Here is a 25,373-nt window from a genome sequence, read left to right on the forward strand (position 1 = left end):
ATTCAAAAGCTACCTCATCTAAAATTTCAACCCTGCTGCCGACATTTCATATTCCTCTTTCCTGTTTTTTCTTCCAAGCGTTTACTCTTATCTAATAGACCATATATTGTACCTATTTATCTTGCTTTTGTCTGTCTCACCTACTAAAATATAAGCCCCTCAAGGGCAGGGATTTTAATCAAATCTATTTGGTTTCCTATTATATCCTCAACATATAAAACAGTGCCTGGCACAGAAGAGGCTCAATCAGTATCTGCTTAATGAATGAATGTATCCTGAAGTACATATTAAAATTAAAATTTAAATAGAGATGTTTAAAATGAGTGATGTGGTTACTCTTTTTCTATGGGAACGCATCTCTGAAATGATAAAGACAGCTAGTGGAAAAATAATACATCAAAATCTGATGCCAAAATCTCTAGGAATTTATTAAATTTGTACAGGAAAATGATTTATTAGCGTTCACTGTCCACAAGCAAATTATTCACAGTAATTTTAATTTCAGGACTGTGCCTGTCCTGAGCATGACTCTATGACCATCTCTTTCTAGCACTATTTTATGTGTGCACATAGGTTACAAACTAAAACTACCATTGGTCCATCACTGGAAAGATAAAATATACCCCCAGAGCACAAGGCTTAACAAATGCCAATGTATCATCTGTTGTTTATACTCTCTTGAGGCCAAGATAGTGTCTTTGGAATAAGAAAGACCTAGATGGGAATCTTGGCTCTGCTATTTCACCAACTGTGTAACTTCAGGTACATGACTATTCTGTGGTTTGCTTGTGTATAAATGGAGGCGCTATCTATTTCATGAGAGAACTGGGCAGATGGTAGAGTGCCTAACACAACACAGGCATCTGATAAATATTGCCACCCTTTATCTCAAACTATGATAGATAATTAGGATAACTCTATATGGTTATGGAAACAAAATTATTTTTTAGGACTGGCTGGTCCAGAAAGGCTGCTCACTCATCAGTGTGGATCCCTCCAGAACATTCAGAATGGGATTATAAAACTATAAATAGTTGAGACACTGGGTACATGCAGTTTATTGACTGAGGCTGACTAACCTTGCTTAGGTTGTGAGCCACTCACCTAAATAGCCTTGGGTCTTTTTCTGTAGTGCAGTAACCGGGCAGTCTTTGTGAGCTAACAGTAGCTGTTTCAACTGAGCCACCTCATTCCGTAGCAACGTGACTTCGTTCTGAAGAGGGAGGGAAGAAAAGAAATCAAGAAAATGCACGCTCTACAGTTGTACCCCCATGGCTGTCCCCACGGTGAGGACAGAATGCTGTCTGGATTTTTTCCCCTGAATCTGGGAGACTCCTCATCCTGTAAGGCTTCAGACAGCTCAGGACCACAGTCATGAGTTCAGTGACAGGAGCTGCTTATAATGAAAAGTGGGGATTTATAATGGACACATTATTCCTACTTAGGATAAACATAATCATACCAGAATTAATAATGCATATGTCCTCTAAGAAAGCCTACTTCCAGGAATCTGTTTAACAAAACTACCTGCTCAAGTGCACACAATGTTAACTATAGCATTGCTGTTCTGGCAAAAAATTAGAAACACTGTAAATATCCGTACCTTATAATATAACCACACTATAGAACATACTACCATAGAGCTATTAAATAAATGAAGATCCTTTAGACACACGGCCAGGTCTCCAGAGATATTATCAACCCAGTTACATGTTAGAACAAACACACAGTCCCTCCCTGACTACCCCACAAAAAGTATAAGTGAAAAAAATAGTTAGAAATACATATTATGTCTGGTAGGTACACATCAAACTCATCCACAGGAAAAAATCAGACTGGGAAAGGCATACTGAAGAGGAACTTTGGTTTTGTTCTATACACTTGTGTGTGCATGTAGGTATACATATGTTATATACATAAATATATTCATACACCTTTGCAATGAAATCTTAGTAAGTAATCAAAAGAAGGAGAAATAATATTCAAGAAAATATCTGGATTATAATTCTTCTATTTGTGCTTGTGTGGTTTCCCTTCTTTCATTAAGCTGCATTATCTGGGGCAAATACATTTTCCTTTGGGTGCTTCACGACCCCAGCTGGATTCGACTGATCCCAAAAGAGTACCCATTGCCTCCATCCAAATGGGTCTGTGGGTGATTCAGACTCTAGCAAAGGTTGAGGAGTAGATGGTGAGTCTTTTCCAACCCCTGGGGAAGAGATTTCAATTTTGACTGGTAAGAGTCTCTTTCGGCATTCTTCCTGGCACAGCTTCTGGAACTGTCCTAATTTAAAGAATTATCGTCTTCTTTTATACTGTTTCACTTTTTTCTAATTCCATCTCACTTCCCAGATTCCTCAATCCCAATAATCACCCAGGACCCACTCACACTCAGCTGAATGTTCTGAGAAGTGAGCTCCTCCGCCTTCTTCTCAAGGGAGGACACCCAGAGCTTCCGCTTTTGACGGCAGCGGGAGGCTGCAGCCCGGTTGCGCTCCAGGAACCGCTGCCGCCTTTCATCAGGATCTTCGTCCACTGTGCGTCGCCGCCGTCCTCCCGTGCTGGGAGTGGGCTGGGCTGGTGAGACCTGGGGCCCAGGAAGAGGAGTTACTTGAAGGGAACGTCAACCCTTTCCAAATTCAACCTGATGTCAGGTAGAGATCTGGCAGAGGGACGTACCAGTCTCTGTAACCACAGCAAGTCTCATCACCATGTCCCTGAGTTTCTCTTCTCTCTGCCTCCCCATTTCCTTCCAGACTTCTCAGCCCCATACTTAGACCACAGCTCAGGTGAAAACTGACTATTTCTGAGACAGACAGATAAGATGAGGCGAGCATCACTTTTTGTTTCATAACAACAGGGAATCTTGTAGGTGGGGAAACTATAATGGGGGGTGGGTGCCTGGGGAGTTTTTAGGGAGACTGGAATAAAGATACTTGAGAATCATTGATTTGGACAAGCAATATATACAAACAACAAGTTTCAGAAGAGGAGAAAAGACTTTACTACGGGTGAGATACTGGCTATCATGGAGAGATATGGATTAGTACGTTCTTATTTACAGTCAGTTATTAATCATCCTCAGCAACCACCCTCCCCCCTTGTTTGTTCCGTTTGTTCTTAAACAAAAACCCATTTTGAATCCCTTTACATACTGGAGATCTAGGACTGCCTTTTGTCTTGAAACTTTAGGCTGATGTCCTCTGTCACTAAAGTACTTCTGGATCGTCTTCCTTTTCTATTAGCTGGTATGTGTTCAGAAAAGATAGACCAACTTTCTAATAACCAGCAAAATTAAAATGTAGGAAGCTCAGCCATCTGTATAAAAGAAACTGTATAATGTAAAACAATGCCAAAAAAAAATTCTTCCTGGATCTGCTGCTATTAGACCATATCTATATTAGTAGTTCCCAAGGGACAGAGCTCACATCAGTTGCATGAGACTAAGCGTGAGCTTATAAAAAACAGAATCTTATTCCACTTCAGGCCCTACTAATTCATGTTCCTCATTAATACAGATAATCAAGAAATAATTTTATTTATTTACACTAATACTATCTCTCCCAAAAGAAAAAATGGCGAAGAAATTTAAAACTCAATTTAATGAGCTGGAGGCCTTGGGTCACTGCTTCTCACTGTAATATGGGAAGTTTATACTAATTCTCTTGAGATTTTCAATTTTCTCTTTGTCCTGAGCTCAACGGAGCACATGAAAGACTGGTGCTTTAGGAGGATGGAGAAAGGAAATGGTAGGTTCCTATTCTCTCACGCAGGGAAGAGAGGTAAATGAACACCAAGAGAAAGAAGGGAAGAGTGAGAAAGAAAGGAATCAGCAGTAACTAAAAAGAAAGTCCTTTTTTTTTTTTCCCATCATTTTCTTACGAGGGACAGCAGCACAACTAAGGCAAGGCGGCTATGGCTTCACCATCTCCGGGGACTGGCACTGGAAGGGGTTACAGGAGGGAGGGCAAGCTTAGCTTCCAATAAGAAAACTCAAATGAAGGCTTTTGCTGTTGGCCAAGCTTTAAGGCGGCATATGGACATTAAATGTTAGGACATGTTGTGGTAACTGACGAAGCAGGTGGTGACATCAGAAAAAGGGGCTGGACAAAGATGTCATTCTAGAAACCCATCTCAGGTTGTTGTCACCTGTCCAGCACAGATACTACAAAAACTAAGGCCTATTCAGTTGTCAAAGAAACTTATTAAAACTGAGGCTTCCCTGGGAAAAGAACAGGGCATATAAATGGCACCACTCCTTTCATTGCTCTGTGACAGAAAGGGACTAAACCGATGAGGAAAATGTGTTTTATTATGTCTGTTTACTGAGCCATCTTAGTACCGTGACATCGCGTTTTACTCATGTATTGTTATTACCCAATTTTGGCCACAAAACTTAATCAGGTATGTTTCTTGGTTTTTGTTTTTGTCTTCGTTCTGCTTTGTTTATTTTTTGTAAGACTTAACTCATGGGAAAGCGACTAGGGGAGCCTCCTTTGGTGCAAAAAGTGGTTTGAGTCAGGTTCTGTTACACTTTAGAGGGTTCTGCAGATACGTCATTCACATACAGAAAAAAACAAAGACCAAAAACTGAGACCTCCTCTGTGCCAGCTCTGCCTTCTCCGGCCTGTCTGATGTAAATACAACAGAAGAGTAGGTAAAGCCTGGTGCGTCTTGCTACTGTCAAACTGTTAACAAGAACCGAAGTGCAAAAAGATGCCCCGAAGACTGAAACCCTGAAAAAGCTCTTTTTTTTTTAAGATTTTATTTATTTATTTGACAGACAGTGAAACCCGCTCTTCTATAATTTTTCTGCTCCTCGCAAAACAGATGTGCCATAAAGTAATGGTGACACAGCGAGCTCCGCCATCCAAGGGCCCAACTGACCTGTGGCTGGGCAGGGGACGGGGCATCTGGGTGCTGGATGAGGATCTGGCTCTGCTCAGGGCGGGCTGTCACCATGGTGCTGGCAGTACCTACCACCATTCCACACCCACCGTTGATTGAGGAGACCTGGTGGGTCAGGGTGGCTTTTAGTCTCTGTAGGGAACAACAATAAAAAACAGCTTGCCAAGGGTGAGATTCTATCAAGGATGAGAAAAGTGGGCTTAGATTTTAATACTGACCTTACAGATCACTAAAATTTCCATACCAATTTGCCCTTAACAGAGGAATTAAAAGAAAATGACAGGGAGAATGTGCACCTGGATCCCTACCATGCCTACTCTGTTCCTTGGCTACCATCCTGGGCACAGTTGGAGGGTGGGGGCTGTTGAAGTAATAGAGTCCAGATGAAAGCTCTCTTCTGGAACCCAGCCAGGTGGTGGTTATGCAGCTATTCACCTCTTGGCCAGCTCTCCGGCCCACTCGTCCACCCTCCATCTGTCACCCTGGAACTGAAACAGCAAGCATTCCACTCCAAACAATCTGTGCTGCTTCTTTTCACTGCCATGGTCTATGTACCAGGCTCTAACGGTGGAAGAGAGGAGACAGAGTCATGAATCAGGGTCTTTTCTTCTCCAAACCCCACCACAGGGTATCTTTAGCTTTGCAAGCCCCAGGTTTCTCTGCCTGGCTCACTGGAAAAACCTAGCTGATAACACTTCTTTTAAAAGGGCCAACACTGCCCCAAGCTGGGATGTACTCACCATCTTGGCTTCTGATGGCATAGGGTGTCCAGAGGGAGAAATGGAACCACTGCTGTTAACTGGTGGGCCAGGGATACCAGGAATGTTGGGCACCATAGACACAGGTCTGGCCAGCTGGATCAAGAGGAGGAGGAAAAACCAGAAAGGAACATAATACTAGTCGGGGGGCAACAGCTTTCCAAAATGAAGTGCTTTGGAGACTGGCATGTCAGGGCCTGTTCTGTGCAGTCTGTCCATAGGGCATAGAGGGACAGCCTGGGAAACACCTTTCCCCATGGAGTACCACATGGTAGGGAATCTAATCCTTCAGTGCTGTGACAATTTCTATGGGAACGGCTGGGGCTGTATCTTGAGGAAAGTGGTGGGTAATGTGGGAGGCGCTAAGTGCCAAGTGAAATCAACCAATCAGCAGGCTGGCAAGATCAATTCCTAGACCAGGAGCCAATTGTCCAGATGAGTCTTTGTCTAGTGTTCCACAGTGCTGGATTGGCAGAGGTTAGCAAAGAGTTTAGGCAGGCTGCCACGCTCAACTAATACAGACCAGAGCCCATGTCTCCCTGGGGCTCATGTGTGTTTATGAGCATTCAGGTGGAAGGGAGGGATTAGTGTGTCGGTAGGGCTGGCTGCCCCAACTACAGAGCTCACCGATATAACAGAAGGCATCTGTACCGGAGGCCCTGGCAGCACAGGCATGGTCTGTCCATTAGCAAGATGCATGACGAGAGGGAGGGAGCCAGTGGGAGACCTGAGGAAACATGAAGTGAAATGCTCATCACACAGACCCTTTTGTCTATAGACCCTCCTCCTATAATTACAGCAGATTGCCCATGCTTCTCTAGTTATGGAAGCTACAGGGCAACACTATAAAACCTTGACACCCTCCTGAAGGTGGAAAAACCAGTGAATGCTACTTACCTTTCAGACAGACAGAAATGGTAAGATCTTTACACCTTGCAAATTAAGCAAACACCACTGAACTCAAACTGGTGGGAAGCTAATCCTATTAAGATGTCAGAACAACAAAACATCCCTACCACTGGCATGTATAAATTCTGTCTTGCCTTAGCCAGGACTTGGATGAAAGTTGTCATTTTGCAAAGCTGAATTACGTCATATGATAGCCAAACATGAGTAAGCTTCTCTTGCCATTTGCACGTACTGCTCTATCTTAGCCCCAAAAGATGTCACTTTGTATTTTTCCTAGTGGGTCCAGAGAACAATAAGCTTTAAGAGGCTAAATCCTGACAAAAACCTCTTAACCCATGGGTACCTGGGGACAGGAGCTCAAGTCATCTCATTAGGAAATATGTATGGACCACGCCAGGAATGAAGACAGACAGACAAACAAATTAGGGGTAGCAAAGACCAAGAGCCCCAGACTAACGGGAACACCAGACTCAAAAAAGATGACTTAATGGGTTTCAGCCTGTCATTCAGTAATGCCCCCCAAACCTTGTACAGATTGAGGCCAAGAGCCAAATTTACTTTCCTGTGTGGCTTCCACCACTATGATTAACTTGCTAAAGTTTTAAAGATTCTTCTTTCAGATCAAAGAAGTATTAAACCTCTAAATTAAGGCAGTATTATTCCCAAATAAATCCCAGCTTGCTTACTAATAATGTGAAGGAGATTTCTGGTTATGGGGGGATATTTTATTTTGAGAGACAATCTCACTGACTCATTTTGAGTATTCAAAAACAGTCCCTGTTTTTTGTGGGGTTTTTTTGTTTGTTTGTTTGTTTTTACCAAGTACAAAAGGGTTCAGACTTCACTGTTTCTCCCTGCTTTACTTACCCCAGTTGCCTGTTGGATGGTGGAGCCTGTGTGATGACGGAAGTTGGGGAGGGAAGGGTTGGGTGAAGTGGATCATAGCCCAAGTGGAGAGGCAAGGAGCCAGGACGCACGATGGTAGGTGTTGGGGTAGAGATCACGACAGGCTTTGGGGCCACCTCCTGAGGAGAAGAGACCAACAGAACACAGAATGCTATAAGGGGCTGCTTATAGGAAATATGTAGCTGGTTAAATGTAGTACAAATTTCCTGGAAAGAGCACCACAGTGACTCATGTAAATCATGCCATCACTCTACCACGATGATGGATCCATACTTCATTCGCCCATTCAACAGGAATGCTGAGTTAGGCTCTTTGGCTATATCCCTTTCAGGGATGAATGCTATATAAATGAGATTAAGAGTTGAAAAATCACTTGAAATCTTTATAGAAGCACTGTAGTGCTATGTAAGTTCCAAGGACTGCAATAATTTTTCACTCTTGTTCCAAATCAGATGCTTGAGTGTCCTCCAATCTCTAATGAGAAAAGACAGGGTGTAAGACTGTAATAAGGCAACCCAATATCTCCTACAGACATATGCCCCCTACCTTTTTAAGTAGCTTCCATGCCCAGTGCGGGGCTTGAACTCACGACCCTGGGATCAAGGACTGCACGCTCTACTGAGCCAGCCAGGTGCCCCCAGACAGAACCCTTTAAAAAAGGCTATGGAGGAAGACTATGGAAGTTTGAATTTAATGGTCATGTTGTAATAAAACAAACCACTTCCCACTGTTAATTTGTTTGGGACCTTAGGTGCTAGTGGCCACACTGGCCCTCACATAGCTCCAGACAACCTTTAGGACCTGGTTGCTAATGAAAAGGGGAGGGAGGAGGGACAATTGCAATGTTTAGGGAGCAGGTAGGTTGGGGAAGTTATCAAACCAAATTTGGAGGGAGGTAAAATGAGGCACAGATGTTCTAACCGCAGTGGACATTAAAATTAATAACCCCTGGTAGAGAGTAGGGACTGGAAAAAGGCATGAGCGGGCTTCTGAGGTTCTGATAATATCTGGGTGCCGGTTACACAGTCTGTAAACTTCATGAAAATTTAGTGAGCTATATACTCACAATTCATGCGCTTTTTTGTGTGTATACTGTATTTCAATAAATTTATAAAAAACATTACCTCATAGAAAGTTTCCTTTAAAAAAATAATACTTAGAATTCTAGTAGATTTTCTCTTTGAGTCACTAGAAGGCTTCCTTCTAAGAAGATTTTTTTTCCAAAATCATTTAATGTCCAGTTTTTAAAAAAAGATTATTTATTTGACAGAGAGAGAGAGATCACAAGTAGGCAGAGAGGCAGGCAGAGAGAGAGGGGGAAGCAGGCTTCCTGCTGAGCAGAGCCCAATGTGGGCTCGATCCCCGGACCCTGGGATCACGACCCGAGCCGAAGGCAGTGGCTTAACCCACTGAGCCACCCAGGCGCCCCTAATGTCCAGTTTACAAATTACATAATTTTTCTTTCCCACTTAGTAACTGAAGTACAGGGGTGCCTGTGTGGTGCAGTTGGTTGGGTGGCCGACTCCTGATTTCAGTTCAGGTCAGATAACAATCTCAGGGTCGTGAGATTGAGCCCCATGTCGGGCTCCACACTGGGCATGGAACCTGCCTGGGATTCTCTCTCTCCTTCTGTCCTTCCCCACTCCTCTCTCTCCCTCTCTTAAAACAAAACAAAACAAAACCCCAAAATAAACCCAAAGAATAATTGAAGTATAAAATACATAAAGTATATTAATCTAAAGGATATAACTAAATGACTTCATATATGTCAAATCAAGACAGAGCCCATTTCCAGCACCCCAGAAGGTGTCCCTTCCCAATCCACACCTTCCCTCATGAAAGTTAAACATTTATTTTGAGTTCTATCATCAAATAGTTTTGCCTCTTCTTGAACCTGACGTAAATGGAGTCATGTGTGTAGTTTTGTGTCTGAATTTTGTTGTTGTTCAATATAACATTTGTAGGATTTACCTACACTGCTGTGTATATCATTAGTTCATTCTTTTTTAATGCCATGTGGTATTCCATTGTATTTCATTTATAATTATTTTTAAAGTGGGGGGGATTGGGGGAGGCAAAGGGCAAAGAGAGATGGAGAGAGACAATCTTAAGCAGGCTCCAAGACCGGCATGGAACCTGATGTGGGGCTTGACTTCATGACCCTGAGATCATGATGAGCCGAAACCAAGAGTCAGATGCTTAACTGACTGAGCCACTCAGGCACCCCTACTATTCCATTTTAGAAATACATCACAGCTTGTTTATTTATTCATTCTCTTATTGATGGACATTTGGAATACTTCAGTTTTTTTACTATAATGAATATAACTGTTATGAGCATTCTTATACACTTTTTATATACTAATTTCACTTCCATATAGACTCAGAAGTGGAACTACTGGGTCAGAGAATAGGTGTAATTTATACAAATCTTCTAAATAATGAGCATTATTTAAATATAATCAATCCTGTGTCACATACTATTTATACAAGTAATGAATCAAAACTTAATCTACCTATCAATTAACACTTGGGATAATTCTTTTTTTTTTTTTAAGATTTTTTTTTTTTATTTTAGAGAGAGAGCACACCCATGTAAATGAGCAGGGGGAGGAAGAAAGGGGGAAGGAGAGAGAATCTGAAGCAGACTCCTCACTGAGTGCAGAGCCAGACACGGGAGTTGATCCCACAACCCTGAGATCATGACCTGAACCAAAACCAAGAGTTGGACGCTCAACTGACAGAGCCACCCAGGCATCCCTGGGATAATCCTTGGTAGAGAATTTACCTTTTCTTTGAGTGGTGGGGAACAGGGACTAGAGGCAGGGCTATCAGGTGGGGATGAGTCTACCTCCACTGGCTCTTCTTCTTTGATTTTGATGTCTGGTGTGGAAGGCAAAGACATATCAAGGGGCCCAGCAGCAGCCTGTTAAAGAGACAAATAAGCAAAGTTCAACCCCATGATTCCCTATAGGCTGAATCAAAAATCTTTCCAGTTCAAAGATGAGAAAATATACTCTCCTTTCCTTTTCTTTTCTTTCTTTTTTTTTTTTTTAATTATTAAGTAAGCTCCACACCCAATGTAGGGATTGAACTCACAATCCTGAGATCAAAAGTCGCATGTTCTACTGACTGAGGCAGTCTAATGCCCCGAGGAAATATACTTCTAAGTTCAGCCTTTGGTCAAGGAACTGAACTGCAAATCAAACAAATATGGAACCTAGGTTTTATGTACAACTCTGGCCAGATCATTTCAATTTCTCAGAACTTGTTTTTCTTTTCTTTTCCTTTTTTTTTTTTTTTAAGATTTTATTTATTTATTTGACAGAGACACAACAAGAGAGGGAACACAAGCAGGGGGAGTGGTAGTCAGAGGGAGAAGCAGGCTTCCCACTTGAGCAGGGAGCCTGATGTGGGGCTCGATCCCAGCACCCTGGGATCATCACCTGAGCCAAAGCTCAGTGCCCCAGAACTTCAGTTTCTCTAACTGTAAAATAGAAATAATGCATGCTTCACCATGGGTGAATACTTAAAACGATTCTGAAAGGAAAAAAATACTTAAAAATGTTTATAAAGACCCTGAAAGGAGAAAAAAAAAAGATGTCATTTAAATCATAATTGTATCATTTTTCAGGAAAGTATAATGATTCCTGAATCCAGTGCTTGCCTATTTCCAAACAGCTCTGCTGGCCACTAGAGAACTGTGAGCACTTTTTCTGCCAACCAGAAGGACTAGATTACACAAGTATCAAAAGCAAACAGAGACAGACTAGCTAATGAAGTACTGCAAACAAGACAGGAAAGATCTTTTCTGGGGAACTTCCCATACTTGATGGTGACTTCACCCCAACATATGGTGCTAGAAGCTAGAAGTTAGGAAGCTAGGGTCTGGGGTAATGAGAAAAGGAAAGCCTGGTCATTTGATTAGTTAAAGACATTAGACCTTGGTCCCAGAAGCAGGACTGGAGGAAAGCAGAAAGGAAAAGAGACTGCTTTTCTGGCAGTGGTGAATCACTTCACAGAAACTGTGGAGCTGTAAATGGCTTTGCAGGGAACCATAAACCATCTGAGAGGATGGCCCTGACACTGCATGACAGAAGGGCAGGCACTGCAGTCCGGTTTCATGAAAAAGTAGATCCTTTGTTCTATTCCTCCCATATTTTAGGCTTCTTGGTCAAAGAGGAGCTTGTTTCTAACTCTTCCCTTCCTACCTTAATCCCCAGAAATCTTGGTAGTTGAGCACACTGAAGATAATCTGATGTCTACCATGTTAAAGAACGTGGTAATGGTTCTTACTCTCCAATCTGATGGGGGTGAACAATAGCAAAGATGCTTTCATTTCTGCCCTCATTTTTTCTACATTGTGAAGATGTCGGGCCCAATTCAGCTAACTCTGGGATCCCTGAAGTCAGAGGGTGGTGGGAAAGAGAGGCCTCTAAGTAAATAGAACCACAGGTTTAAACTCCCTTAGAGGCATCTCCCAGAAAAGCTGTGGTTCAGTGAAATTTTAGACGCAGTCAACATTCCTAGACACAATCTTCTACTGAGTCTGTTCTTCTCATCACGGGGAGGTAAAGACCACCCCTGTATAGGCAGGAAGAAATATCAAGATGCCCAATGAGTAAAAGCCTGACCAACTATGAACGGCCTCCCAGAGTGTCAACTGAGTTAAAATGGCAGTAGAAAAGACTTCCCACTTTTAAAGGGAGGTTAATTTTCTTGAATTTGCCTCTAACGAGTTCGATTTTAAATCACTCACATCCTGGTGGAAACAACTGGACTGATTTGTCTTGGGAGAAGGAGAAATAATGGTGGCTGGGGGATGAGGCAGGGAAGCTATAAAATAAAATTATACCACACAGGTTGAAGCCACTGAGCGATGAGAGACTGGAGTCTCTGAAGAAAAGTAATGACGAGAAGATTGTGGCTAGTCCAGCCGTTTGAAAGTGGAACTACAAATATAAGCCACTGGATTTCCCTGCTTTCTTTCAGTCTGAGGGAGACAGCAGGAAAAGAAGCTCAGAGGAACCTATGGAACTTAGAGAAACCGCCCGTGATAAGGATAACTTATCTTGCATTCTTACAATTACAATTTATGCTGGATGAGAAAAAAAATAATGCACAACTCTCTTGATTTACCTCTTAGAAGGAAAGAACTCAGAATAAGGGATTCCAACATTCTAATCCTCGCTACAATATCTACACTAAAGTGGCCTACATACAATTGCACACACTTTGTGATAGTTTCTATCTGCTGGTCCTATTTCTACCCCTGGGCCAGACAGAGTAAGTTTAACCCCTCTTTTACATGAAAGCTCTTCACATATTTGAAGAACACTATTTTTTTTTTTCACCTTAAAACTTCTCCTTTCCAAGCAAAACTTCCTCAGTTTCTTTATATGTTCCCAAAGTGACAATTTCTAATCCTTTCATGATCCTAGTTGATCTCCTTTGGAAGGCATTACGAACCCCTTCTTGAAGTTTAATGTCTGGAATATTACAAGAAAGCTACCTGAAGGTAAGAGCTACATATATTGAAACAAAGAAGTGTCAAAATGCAATAAATATTTGTTGATTGGCTGGCTGAATGCCAACAGTCCAGGTAAGAAGACTGATTAGCTCAGAAAAGAGTAAGAGATTTGATCCCAAAAAATATTATCTCACAGAATCTGAGTAATTTATAATCTTTCAACATCCTTAATGTTTTCAGAAGAGAAATTTTAAAAAAAGAGAGAGAGAGATTACTGAATTAATGCTCCACCGAAAGGGCAAGAAGCCTAATTTTTGCTAAAGACAGACTTGTACTGATCCATCATCTGGACCCCCTGAAGACATGAAGGCTGACTTGGATTACTGGGTATCATCTGGTTCTAAAGAATGAAGCCCATAATTGTGTGCTTTAACCGACTAAGCAAATTATCCCAGGGCACAATGAAAATAGCCTCCATCTGAACACTGCCAGTTTGTCAGCAAAAGTCGCGCCTCTTGCCTTTTTTTCCTCCTCATCTGCAGCTTTCTTGAATTCATGTTCAAAGGAGCTAGCTAATTCATTGAAGAGCCCCACCTCCTCACAATTCTTCAGGAATCTAGTCGGAGTAGGAGTTTGATCTGCAGACATGAAAAAGAAAAAAATGAAACTTTATTTTAGTTTTGACCTGAAATTAAAACTTGACGGTATACAGAGAACACATTTTTATTCTTCAATTTGGAAAGAGTCTCTGTGTTAGGGCAAATTTGCTTTTACGGAGCTGGAGCGGGTGAAGGCCAGCGCTAGGCCACCAGGGGGTGTCTGTGCTGTGCTGCCTCAAGGCCAGCAGAGGGAAGACAGAACAATGTTTTGTTGCGTGACTCTCCCTGTAACCCCCTTTCTCCCAGAGGCTGGTTTCACCTCCCTCACCCACCAAACCAAACAAAACAAAACCACCCACCCAGGTGGAATTTGTGAAACCTCCAGATCTGAAAATAAAGAACAGTTAAGTGACATTTTCTCTTTTAAACTTACTCCCTGCTAGGTCTGAAGTGAGCAGGTATAAGCAGATGGACGTTAAAATCTGATGAGGAGAAGAAACTGAGGATCAGATGGTTGAGTTTGCTTGCTAAAGCTACCAAGTAAGAAATGGTGCCTTGTCTTTCAGTGGTCACTGAGGTAAGGGTCTGTTACCTTCTGAAGGCATTCCAGGCAAATCTTGGGGCTGAGGAACAAGACAGCAAGATCATGAGCTAGAAAAGGAAACTGCAAACAATAGAGCTCATTTCACAGAAACCTGGGCTCAGAGCAAATTCCGGAAACCTGGATATTTGGATTTAGCTTTGCCAGCCAAAATATCCTCTCAGGGGTGGCACAAATCTTTCCTCAACAGTGCCTTTGCCCCTGGGAAGAGGAAGGTGATTGACAACCCGTGTAAACTTTACAAGCAACTTGAATTTTAGATTTGAGCTCCTCTCTCCCCATTCTGGTTTTCTAGTTTTTCTCTCTTAGGTCAGTTGAATCTTGTTCCCTGATCTAAACTTCTATTATGATGGTTTTCTTTGACATGCTAGTCCCCTCAGGGATTCATTTCATACCCCAAACCGCTAAACTGAATGACAGAAATAGAAAAATGTTTAAATGACATTTTAAGGAGTGAGACCTGGGAATAAAATTGTTCCTTTTAGCATGATCGATTAGAAATAGTCCACTGGGATTTTCCATGGAAACAGCAAAAAAAATTTTTTTTAATTTAAACAAAACCTCTTCTGAATGAGAGTGTTTGGAAAAGTTACCACTACCTCCCAAAATAGTTTTAAAAGGTCCTCTGGCAGCTTTGGTTGGCCAATGATGAAGCCACTTTCCCTCCATCCCCGGGTGAATGGAGGTAATATCATCCTTTACGCTCAAAAGTACTTCAGTAAGGACACACACAAAAAATTACAAGTCAAGTGAAACAGGACAGGGCAGCTAAGGGCATGGCGATGGCAGAAGAGGGACTTTTGCTTCTCTGACCTGAGACTCATACAAGCTGCTCCCATTCCTGAACAAACAACCAAACAGCCAGAAAATATGTAAGAAAACCTTTAGGGTGCTCTGATGATTCTAAAGGAATCAACAAGTGTTTACTGAATACTTTCTACATGTTTTGATGCTATATGCATATACACTTGTGAGTAAATTTGGAGGAGAAGATGGTTACGAGTATAGGAGTTTTGCTAAATGTAAGACATGGCTCTTGCCCTAGGGGACAGAGAAATGTTTTCTAGTCGAGGAAATAAACCAATATACATAGACAGCATCATAGTATACACAAAACTAAGCACCATGTGCAGTAGGGAATAAATTTGTTGTAGTAATTAAATAAAGACAAATTAATGACGGAAGAGTTAGGAGGTTTCAAGAAGTGGGACTTGAGCTGTGCTTTCAAGAATGGTTTTCACCAGGAGAAAGAAGAAAAGATTTGGAGGGTAAGAGGAGTAAGGCAGGTAAAGGCACAGGGAGAGACAGGGTATGGGACCACATATAGGTGAGGAGAAAAAGGTACGTCTAAGGTAAAGATTATCAACTCAGGGGGTGCCAGGCTGGCTGTCAGAGCCTGTGACTCTTGATCTAAGGTCATGAGCCCAAGCCCCAAGTTCGGTGTGAAGTCAACTTAAAATGCAAAAAAAAAAAAGAAAAAGAAAAAGAAAAAGAAAAATCAAGTCAGGTATATAAGTTGTATACAAAGTGGGGTAGGTATCATCAGGCTAGATTACAGAAAGCCCGAGAGTCCAAGTATAAATAGCCTTGAGAGTAAAAGAAAATAGGAAGACTAGGACAGATTTTTTAAAAATTCAATTAATTAACATACAGTGTATTATTAGTTTCGGAGGTAGAGTTCAGTGATTCATCAGTTATACCACCCAGTGCTCATTACATCATTTGCCCTCCTTAATGCCCATCACCCAGTTATCCAATCCCTATCCACCTCCCCTCCAGCAACCCTCAGTTTGTTTCCTTCAGTTAAGAGTCTCTTATAGCTTGAGATTCTTCTTCTTCTTCTTCTTTTTTTTTTTTCCCCCACCTAAGAGCATTTTATTTAGAGGGAGAAGGTTTTTAGGGGTTTTATTGTGGGTTGTTCTTTTTTTTTAAGTGATAATTGTATCCCCAAGATGGGGTTTGAACTCAGGACCCTGAGATCAAGAGTCTCATGTTCCCCCAACTGAGCCAGAGAGCCAGGTGCCCAGACATATTTTGAGCAAGCAGAAGAATTTAAGGAAGACTGGCTTTTCTTTCTTTCTTTTTAAAAAGATTTTATTTATTTATTTGGAAGAAAGAGTGAGACAGAGAGCATAAGCAGGGGGCTGGGGGTGGAGAGGGAGAAGCAGGCTGCCTGCTGAGCAGAGAGCCTGACGTGGGACTCAATCCTAGGATCCTGGGAGCATGACTGGAGTCAAAGGCAGACGCTTAACCAACTGAGCCACCCAGGGGCCCCAAGACTGGGCTTTCAAGAGAATGCAAGACGAGAACAAGAGACTGGTCAAGGAGACCAGCTTTGGAGAAACCCAAGCATAATGAGGGTAGTGGGAGGAACAGAACAGAGAGAATGTGAAGAAAGAATAAAACAACTCATGATTTTATTTTTTAACAACTCAAAATTTTGAGACTACTGATATCACTGAATAGCAAGGAGAAGGAGAAGGTCTAGGAGACAAGGAGAGAAGTTCAGAAATGGGGTGTGGCGAGGCATGAAGATCTGAAGGACAGAAAGACAGCCAAGTAAGTGTTCAATAAGGGATTGAAATACATGTCGGACACAAAGTCTCAATTTAGAGAAATGAGAATTATCCTCCTCAACAGGATAACTGGAGTCATGTGCAATGGGATGAGCACTCCAGAATAGAATGCAAAGAGTAACAGGAAAACACTTTCTCTCCTTGGGACTATCCTGTATTGATTTCTCTCATACTTTTATAGACTTGGCCTAGAACTTCCCACCTTTGAAATAATCTTTCCAAACTGATAATCTGGTCTCAAATGTACCTCTTTCATAAACTTTCTCTGATTAATTCCACTTAATATTCATTCTCTTAGTATTTATACTGTTTGAATTATCACTTGTACTTGACCGCAAACTCTCAAATTTTTTTCATGTATGTGTGCCTTGACTTAATAAATTTAAGTATGTGTTACCTACATATACATATATTTTATTTTTTTTTTTTAAAGATTTTATTTATTTATTTGACAGAGAGAGAGATCACAAGTAGGCAGGGAGTCAGGCAGAGAGAGAAGGGGAAGCAGGCTCCCTGCTGAGCAGAGAGCCCGATGCGGGGCTCGATCCCAGGACCCTGAGATCATGACCTGAGCTGAAGGCAGCGGCTTAATCCACTGAGCCACCCAGGCGCCCCATATACATATATTTTAAAGATTTTATTTATTTATTTGAGAGAGAGAGAGACAGTGAGCGAGACTATGAGAGGAGAGAAGGTCAGAGGGAGAAGCAGACTCCCCATGGAGCTGGGAGCCCGATGTGGGACTCGATCCCGGGACTCCAGGATCATGACCTGAGCTGAAGGCAGTTGCTTAACCAAGTGAGCCACCCAGGCGCCCACCTACATATATTTTTATACCATATCCACTCTTCCCTAAGATTTCCTCCAGGTTTTCTTAAGGATCATCAATGACAATGTCCCCAACTCATGTCCTTTTCCAGGAATTATAATTTACAAACTCCTAGGAAAGTGGCTGGTGCACATAGTAGCTCTAAGTATTTGCTGAATTAATAAGGATTAGGAGATGTGTAAGGGCAAGTTCCTTTCTTCACATATAAAAGCATGGAGAAGGAGGTTCTCTCTTTCCTTCACTATATCTTGGGTTGCATTTGGTTAGTAATATTTAGAAAAATCGTGTCTTATCTGAGTTATGAACTGATGTAATAACTATCAACTAAATCCCTTACTGGCTAATTAAGCCTGCTTAACTCAGGCTAAATTAGAACCCCTCGCAGTATGGAAAGAAAAAGCCCACTTTGTTTTGTATGTCTGTCTAGCTGAAAATGGCACAGTAGAACTGCTGCACGATTTGAGAGCAGTTTCTGAGAATGCTCCCTAGAGCATGGCATACGTAAGCAAGACACTATCTAAAACAACCAGCAAGAGGTTCCAGGTCACCCAGATTGGCTTAGAAAAGTCCCACTGACTAAATGTCTTGTTTGAGCTTTGGAAATGTGCCCTCAGGGCTGTCTGGGTTCACAAGCTAAGCTGAATTTACGAACTGACGGGATCTGCCTGCTTGGGGGAAACTGACACCCAGTGGAAGAGAAGCAGCCAGGCTAAGTCGGCTTTCTTGCTTTCTTTTGTTCACCCCTTCACTGTGGGTAGGGAGAAATGCCAAAGGCATCTTTTGTCTGTAAATCTTCCAAAGTCTTAATAAAAAGAAGGCAAGGAGGGAATAGGCTGAAAAAAGCCAAGACAAAACCTCAACACACCTACCCTCAAAAACCGCAGAACCCAATCTTGTATTTAAAACAGAATGGAGGGCACAATAGAAACTTGGGAGCATTTAGTGTTCCTTTTTCCTGATTAAATGCAGATCACATAAGGGCTCTTAATGGGAAAAGGGGAGTAGAGCTCCCAGTACATCTGGTCCCTGGTATTAATCTTAACTGTCTGGTGATATCAAGGCATGTGGCTTCGGGGGCAGCAAGTACCTGCAATGATGACTGAGTCAGTTCGGGCTGGGCCAAATTTCAATGTCATCTCATGCTTGTGTTTATGAACTGCCAGGTGGTCCTCGTTTGTAAATCTCTGAAATGAAACAGAAACAGAGATGTGAGGAAAAAAAAAAAAAGCGATTCAGTAGTGCCCTTTTAAAATGTCCTACCAAACATCCTGCAATAAGGATGGTCCCTGGACAGAGGGGCTGGAAGGGGAATGGGAAGGAGAAAAAATTGGAAGTGACGGAAAAGGAGAGGAGAGGGATTAAAGGAGAAAATGGGGAAGGGGAAAAAGAGGCACTAGAAAGCTGTGCGGAGAGGAGAAGAGGAGGGCCGCAGCACCAACTGCTCTGCGGTATCAAGTCCAAATGAGAGAAGTGGACAGATTGCTGGTGAAGTGGGGTCCAGGCAGGAGGCTCCAAATGAAAAAAACATTTAGGCAAGGCTCGTGGCAAACAAGGGGGAAATAATTTTTAATAATAATAATAAAGAGGGAAGAAGGGAAAAGCTGGACACTCATTGGTCATCACAAAAATAGGAAATTCAGAATGAAGCTCTCCACAGTGGGGCTGAACTGGACTATTTATGAGGGGGCTAACAGGGAGATAAATTATGCAGGATTAGGAGAACCATTTAACTTCCTGGCCCCCACAGTGCTGCAGCAGGCGCCTGCCCAGCTATTTGGCTCAGGGTTTTAATGAGCCAGGATGGAGCCGTAGAGGACAGAGGCCCAATGGCCAGCAGTAATGGCACACACCAGCCCCATCGGCCAAATGCTGTCTCCCCTCATCGGGCAGCCCGCCTGGGGTCCGGCAGCCATAAAGGGGCCAGTAAAATGCTGCTGGCTATAGAATGACAGAATAAAAATGCAAGCAAAAAATTTTTTTTAGGGTAGGGAGGACCCTGTAGGCAGGATGAGGGAAGGAAAAAGGAGATGGTGTAGAGGCTTTATTTATTTAGGGGTTTGGGTGAAAGGACAATGAAAAGGTGAGGCTAGGTCAGCCTCAGTTATGACATGTAAGACAGGGTTACTGGATAGTAATTCATGCTCCCACCCCTTCTTTAAAGCTGGGGAGGTGAAGAGAACAGATGAACAGCAGTAATTCAAAAGAATGATACCCTCAGAATTCCCTCTGAGGCTGGCTGGCCTGGTTCCTTCGTTAAAACATGCCTGCAACACAGGAACAGCTTGGCAGCTGCAGCTTCCCACAGCTCCCTCACCAGCGAGCCTCTGAAACATGCTTGTTTGTCTTTTTGTTTCTAAAAATAATGACTGGTTAGTGCCCTCCTTTTACTTTCCTCATGAGATACATACCCATTTCCCAGCAAACACTATACCTTTAGCTCTTTTTTCCACAGTGCTTCTTGACTGCAAACCAAATACGCAGGAGCTAGCCCCACCCATCCCGGCTCCTATCCAGTCAAGAAAGTGACACTGAACTTCAGTTTAAGTTCCTTTATCTTACCTGGAAGTAGATACTTTCCCCAAATTTGCTCAGAGCCCTATCAGCACTAAAGCTAGCTTAAGGTGTAAAATCCTCCCAGGCTAGGACTCCAGGCCTGTAGGGAAAAGTGAATTTTCAATTAAGAGGATGAAGAACCAAAAAGTAAAACTGTCAAAAAGACTGCCACTTGGAGTGGTTTCTGATGGATCCAGGATAAAACTGATAAAGTATGGGGGAATTTATCCAAGAACTTTAGTTTTCTCTATTGTTGGTTAACCATAGGCATCAACTGTTTCCTTCAAGATTTCTGCCTAAGGAAAAATGGCTGGGGCTGAGGGTGAAAAAAGGAAGAGAACAGTCTTTTAACCAGAGGTATGATATTTGTGGGTTAAATAAGTCACTCTTGAGGTTCTGGGCTTGCCAGGTATTTGGTAAAAGGAAATGAGCAGAATCTAGTCTACAACAAAGAAAAACCAACATTTTAGGGGAAGAGCAGTGGATCAGGCAGAGGTATAGAATTTCGAAACACTAGTAATGTTCTAATAATCTTTTCCAAAAAGATGTTTATAAGTACTTCAAGGAAGTTTCATATAGGTAGCCTGAAAAATTTTGCACAATGTTCTGGAATCTAGAAGAATGACCTTTAAGTAAAAGTGACTTTGAGTAAAAGTCCTTTTCTACTAAAAATAAAGTCTGTGTAAAACTGAGCTGAGAGAAAAGACTTGAAACCTTCATCAGGTTTTACTCTGGTTAGGATCACTTAATATTTTAGTTCATATAGGGGCGCCAGGGGGGCACAGGCAGTTAAGCGGCAGACTCTTGGTTTCGGCTCAGGCCGAGCTCTCTTTTCTGGGTCATGAGATAGAGCCTCATGCCAGACTCCATGATGAGTAGTGGAGTCGGCTTGAGTTTCTCCCTCCCTCTCTGCTCATGCTCTCTCTCTCTCAAATAAATAAACCTTAAAAACGATTTTTTTAAAAAGGCAACTCCCCTTCTGTTAAAATTTTGCTACACAGCCCCAATTGTCTTATCTAGCCTCTAGCTCTGGTTCCTCTCCGCTGCACACCCCAGCCCACACTCCCTTCCATGCTGCCCTGTTCTCTCCTTGAGTTATTTAATTTTTCCCAATCAAAAGCTGGGATCTGAAAAGAACTGAAGGTGGCCAAAGGGATTTCCCACCCATTGGCATCTCAGAGGGCTTGATAACCGTGATCATGGGTAGGAAAAAAATTACATCTTTATTCGCATCAAACTCTGAAATTTAACATTCCTAACTCGAATAGACATCACACATATCTTCTTATCATATATATCAAAATGTCCTTTATACTCATTGCTATTTTGAAACTATGGGAATCACAAGACCTACCACTAGAACTTGTTATCTAATGCATTAATTAAATACCACACATATGACATTATCAATTTTTTAAAAGATTTTATTTATCTATTTGACAGACAGAGATCACAACTAGGCAGAGAGGCAGGCAGAGAGAGGGGGAAGCAGGCTCCCTGCTGAGCAGAGAGCCCGATGCGGGTCTTGATCCCAAGACCCTGAGATCATGACCTGAGCCGAAGGCAGAGGCTTTAAGCCACTGAGCCACCCAGGCACTCCGACATTATCAAATTTTTTAAAAAGGTTTTATTTATTTATTGGACAGAGAGAGTGTGCGTGCACAAGTACGTGCACACACAAGCGAGGGGAGGGGCAGAGGGAGAGGGACAAGCAGACTCCACACCGAGTAGGGAGCCCAATGTGGGACTCGATCTCAGGATCCCAAAATCATGACCTGAGCCGAAGTCAGGCACTTAAGGGACTGAGCTGCCCAGGCCCCCTATATTATCAAATATTAAAAATATTTTTGGTAACTATATTTCAAAATAATTGGTTTCCTTTGTAATTCTATGTATTTTACTTTACTAATTTAAAAATAATATTCTGAAAAATAAATAAAAATAAAAACAATATTCTGAAAAGGGGTTCACAGGTTTCATCAAACTACCAAGAGGGGGCGGTCATGACACCATAAAAGTTAAGAATCCCTGACTAAATTAAGTAGTGAGCTTCTGAGGAGGAGGCAAATGGGCAGAATTTTAAGAAGCAGAGCACTGGCCTGGTCTTGGCTTCTGTCATCTCTCCCTATAATTTCTTTCTCTTTTCTTTCTTTCTTTTTTTTTTTTTTAAAGATTTTATTTATTTTGAAAGAAAGAGAGAGAGAAAGTGAGCAAGCAGAGGGAGGGGAAGATGGAGAGAGAATCTCAAGCCAATCGATTCCGGGCACAGAGCTCAACTCGGGGCTCGATCCCATGACTACTAGATCACGACCTGAGTCAAAATCAGAAGTAAGAAGCTCAAATCCTCGGAACCACCCATGCGCCCCTCTCCTTATAATTTTTTTTTTTAAAGATTTTATTTATTTATTTGACAGAGAGAGATCACAAGTAGACGGAGAGGCAGGCAGAGAGAGAGAGAGGGAAGCAGGCACCCTGCTGAGCAGAGAGCCCGATGCGGGACTCGATCCCAGGACCCTGAGATCATGACCTGAGCCGAAGGCAGCGGCTCAATCCACTGAGCCACCCAGGTGCCCTCTCCTTATAATTTCTAATATAATTTTTATATGGCTAGAGCAGGAAGGGAAGAATAAAAGTATACTAAAGCTTTTTATTAAAGTGAATGTTGATCTGGCTATTATTTTTATTGTTCCTTATATTCTTTCTCATTTATTAAAATTTAACCCTTAAGGGGGAGCCTGACTGGCTCAGCTGGTGGAGCGTGTGATTGTTGATCTCTGGGTTATAGGTTCAGGTTCCATGTTGGGTGTAGAGATTACAAGAAGAAAAAATAATAAAATCCTTAAAATTGTTTTAAAAATTAAAAAAAATTAACCCTTAAGAATTCTCTAGATCAGTCTTGAAATGTGTGCTTAGTAAACTATCCCTCTGAAAGCAATTTCTCAATTAAAATATCTAAAATCATTAAGCGATAAAAATTTTGACCTTATTAGATAGATTATTCTATTGAATTAAAATGGGTGGAGGGGTTCTCAAAAGGATTTCCTCTTTGAATTATTGCCTATTTAAAAATCTAATTCTCCCATTTGTTAATACCCTTAATGGGTCTTCCCTTGTTCTTTCATCTTACCTATGACTAAGGTTTTGGCAAAGAGCCAGTCAGGAACACTCATTCTGCCTGTAGGGTAAATAATGATAATTTTCAAGGAATATGTAGATACTAGCCATCTCCAAGATAACAGAGGGCTGATTACCATTCAAAATGGAGACTGAAGAATATAAGTCATACTGAATCAAGAAGGCAGTTTATATGCCTTGGGAGAAGATCTGTATAGTAACTATGGTTTATCATCTAATTTGCTCAAGTAAATGCATCAGGGCAGCTTCTTGGCATAAATGGGTGAGAAGTATTATGTGGTAATTATGTGCACCCTATAGACCAAGAAGTTTTTTATCTGCTCTACCCAATATGATAGCTACTAGCCACACATGGCTACTGAGCACTTTAAATGGGCTAGTCTAGGGGCACCTGGGTGGCTCAGTGGGTTGGGCCTCTGCCTCTGGCTCAGGTCATGATCTCAGGGTCCTGGAATTGTGCCCCGTGTTGGGCTCTCTGCTCAGTGGGGACCCTGCTTCCCTCTCTTTGCCTGCCTCTCTGTCTACCTGTGATCTCTGTCAAATAAATAAATAAAATCTTTAAAAATAAATAAATAAATGGGGCTAGTCTGAATTGAGATGCACTAAAAGTGAAAACGCACACTGGATTTCAAAGATGCAGTACAAAAAATGATAAAAAATGTAAAATAGCTCATTAATTTCATGCTGATTACATGTTGAAATAATATTTTGAATATACTGGGTTAAATAAAATGTATTATTATTATTTTAATTTTTATTTATTTGAGAGAGACCGAGCAAGGAGCAGCAGGCAGAGGGAGGAGGGAAGCAGGCTCCCCACTGAGCAGGGAGCCCGAGGGGCTCGATCCCAGGACCCTGGGATCATAACCTGAGCCAAAGGCAGATGCTTAATCAATTGAGTCACCCAGGCACCCCAATAAAATGCATTATTAAAATTAATTTTACTTGTTTACTTTTACTTTTTAATGTGGCTACTAGAAAATTTTAAATTACATATGTGGTTTGCGTTGTATTTCTTTTGGACAGCTCTGATCTAGATAATATTCTCAAAGACCTGATAGGAATTTTAATCATGTGCCAATCTTGAATCTTGCCCCCCAAACCCATTTTCTCTAAATACAGTTTATACTATATGTCAGTGGTTCTCACCCAGGAACAACTCTGACCCCCAGGGGACATTTTAGCAATGTTTGGAGACATTACTGTTTATAACAACCTGGGGCACTTTACTGGCCTCTACAGGGTAGAGGCACGGGTTGCTGATAAATATGCTGAAATGTACAGGACAGTGCCCTAAAACAAAGAATTATCTGACCCAAAATGTTAACTGTGTCTTTGCTGAGAAATTCTGCTACATGGTTACAGGGAAAGAGAAAAAGAAACAAGAGGGGGAAAAAAGGCTGTTTTTTAGTTTCCCTTGCCAAACTGCCAACACATGTTTTTGGATCTAAAACTTGGAAAGAAAAAAACACAGGCAGAAAACTCCCAACCTCATTTTATAAAATGGCTGATGTACTACAGATCTGCAAATACTTAGGATAGGGAAATTGGGAAGACGGAGATAGAAGGCACTATAATTGGAAGAAGAACAAATTAGGTGGGATTCTCATGCACTGCCTTGTTACAAAGAGATAATACACAAGAAGCAAATCAAAACAATTGGGCTAATTTTGATTTTTATTCCCCAGTGGAGATTTTCTTGGTTTAATAAGTGTTAGGAAACATTTCGTAAATGTTTCTTTTCTTTCTTTTTTTTTTTTTTTTTAAGATTTTATTTATTTATCTGAGAGAGAATGAGTGAGGAAGAGCATGAGAGAGGAGAAGGTCAGAGGGAGAAGCAGACTCCCCAAGGAGCTGGGAGCTCAATGCAGGACTTGATCCTGGAAGTCCGGGATCATGACCTGAGCCGAAGGCAGTCACTCAACCAACTGAGCCACCCAGGCGCCCCTCGTGAATGTTTCTTAATGTCAGGGACATGAGGATCAATTTGAAAACTGGTATCAGTTGCAGAATGGGCAGGTAAAGTATAGTTTCTCATGAACAATTTTCCACAAGAAATCTTTGGTAAAAATCCTTTCTGTTTCTAGGCAGTTTCATTCTCACCTATCCTTCTGTGATAGAAGCAGAAT

The 25,373-nt window shown here is 41.8% G+C and overlaps 1 protein-coding gene across 3 annotated transcripts in view; it reads right to left on the reverse strand.

Moving 5' to 3' along the window:
• Positions 1 to 25,373, reverse strand: part of LOC111157725 (activating transcription factor 7) — a 90,456-nt gene that overhangs the window by 9,673 nt on the left and 55,410 nt on the right. For 2 of the 3 annotated variants that reach the window (XM_022519366.1, XM_022519365.1), the window contains 9 exons: positions 18,644 to 18,740; positions 13,471 to 13,589; positions 10,270 to 10,407; positions 7,443 to 7,600; positions 6,294 to 6,393; positions 5,649 to 5,762; positions 4,888 to 5,040; positions 2,390 to 2,587; positions 1,105 to 1,213 (listed from right to left, as the gene is read on the reverse strand). In XM_022519366.1, coding sequence (XP_022375074.1) covers positions 1,105 to 1,213; positions 2,390 to 2,587; positions 4,888 to 5,040; positions 5,649 to 5,762; positions 6,294 to 6,393; positions 7,443 to 7,600; positions 10,270 to 10,407; positions 13,471 to 13,589; positions 18,644 to 18,740 — 1,186 coding nt within the window. Of the gene's footprint in view, positions 1 to 1,104; positions 1,214 to 2,389; positions 2,588 to 4,887; positions 5,041 to 5,648; positions 5,763 to 6,293; positions 6,394 to 7,442; positions 7,601 to 10,269; positions 10,408 to 13,380; positions 13,590 to 18,643; positions 18,741 to 25,373 lie in introns of those variants that run through there. The other variant, XM_022519367.1, reaches the window with a different exon arrangement.

Source organism: Enhydra lutris, unplaced genomic scaffold, assembly GCF_002288905.1.
Source record: "Enhydra lutris kenyoni isolate GAN:26980312 unplaced genomic scaffold, ASM228890v2 scaffoldscaffold56, whole genome shotgun sequence".
Lineage (NCBI taxonomy): Eukaryota > Metazoa > Chordata > Mammalia > Carnivora > Mustelidae > Enhydra > Enhydra lutris.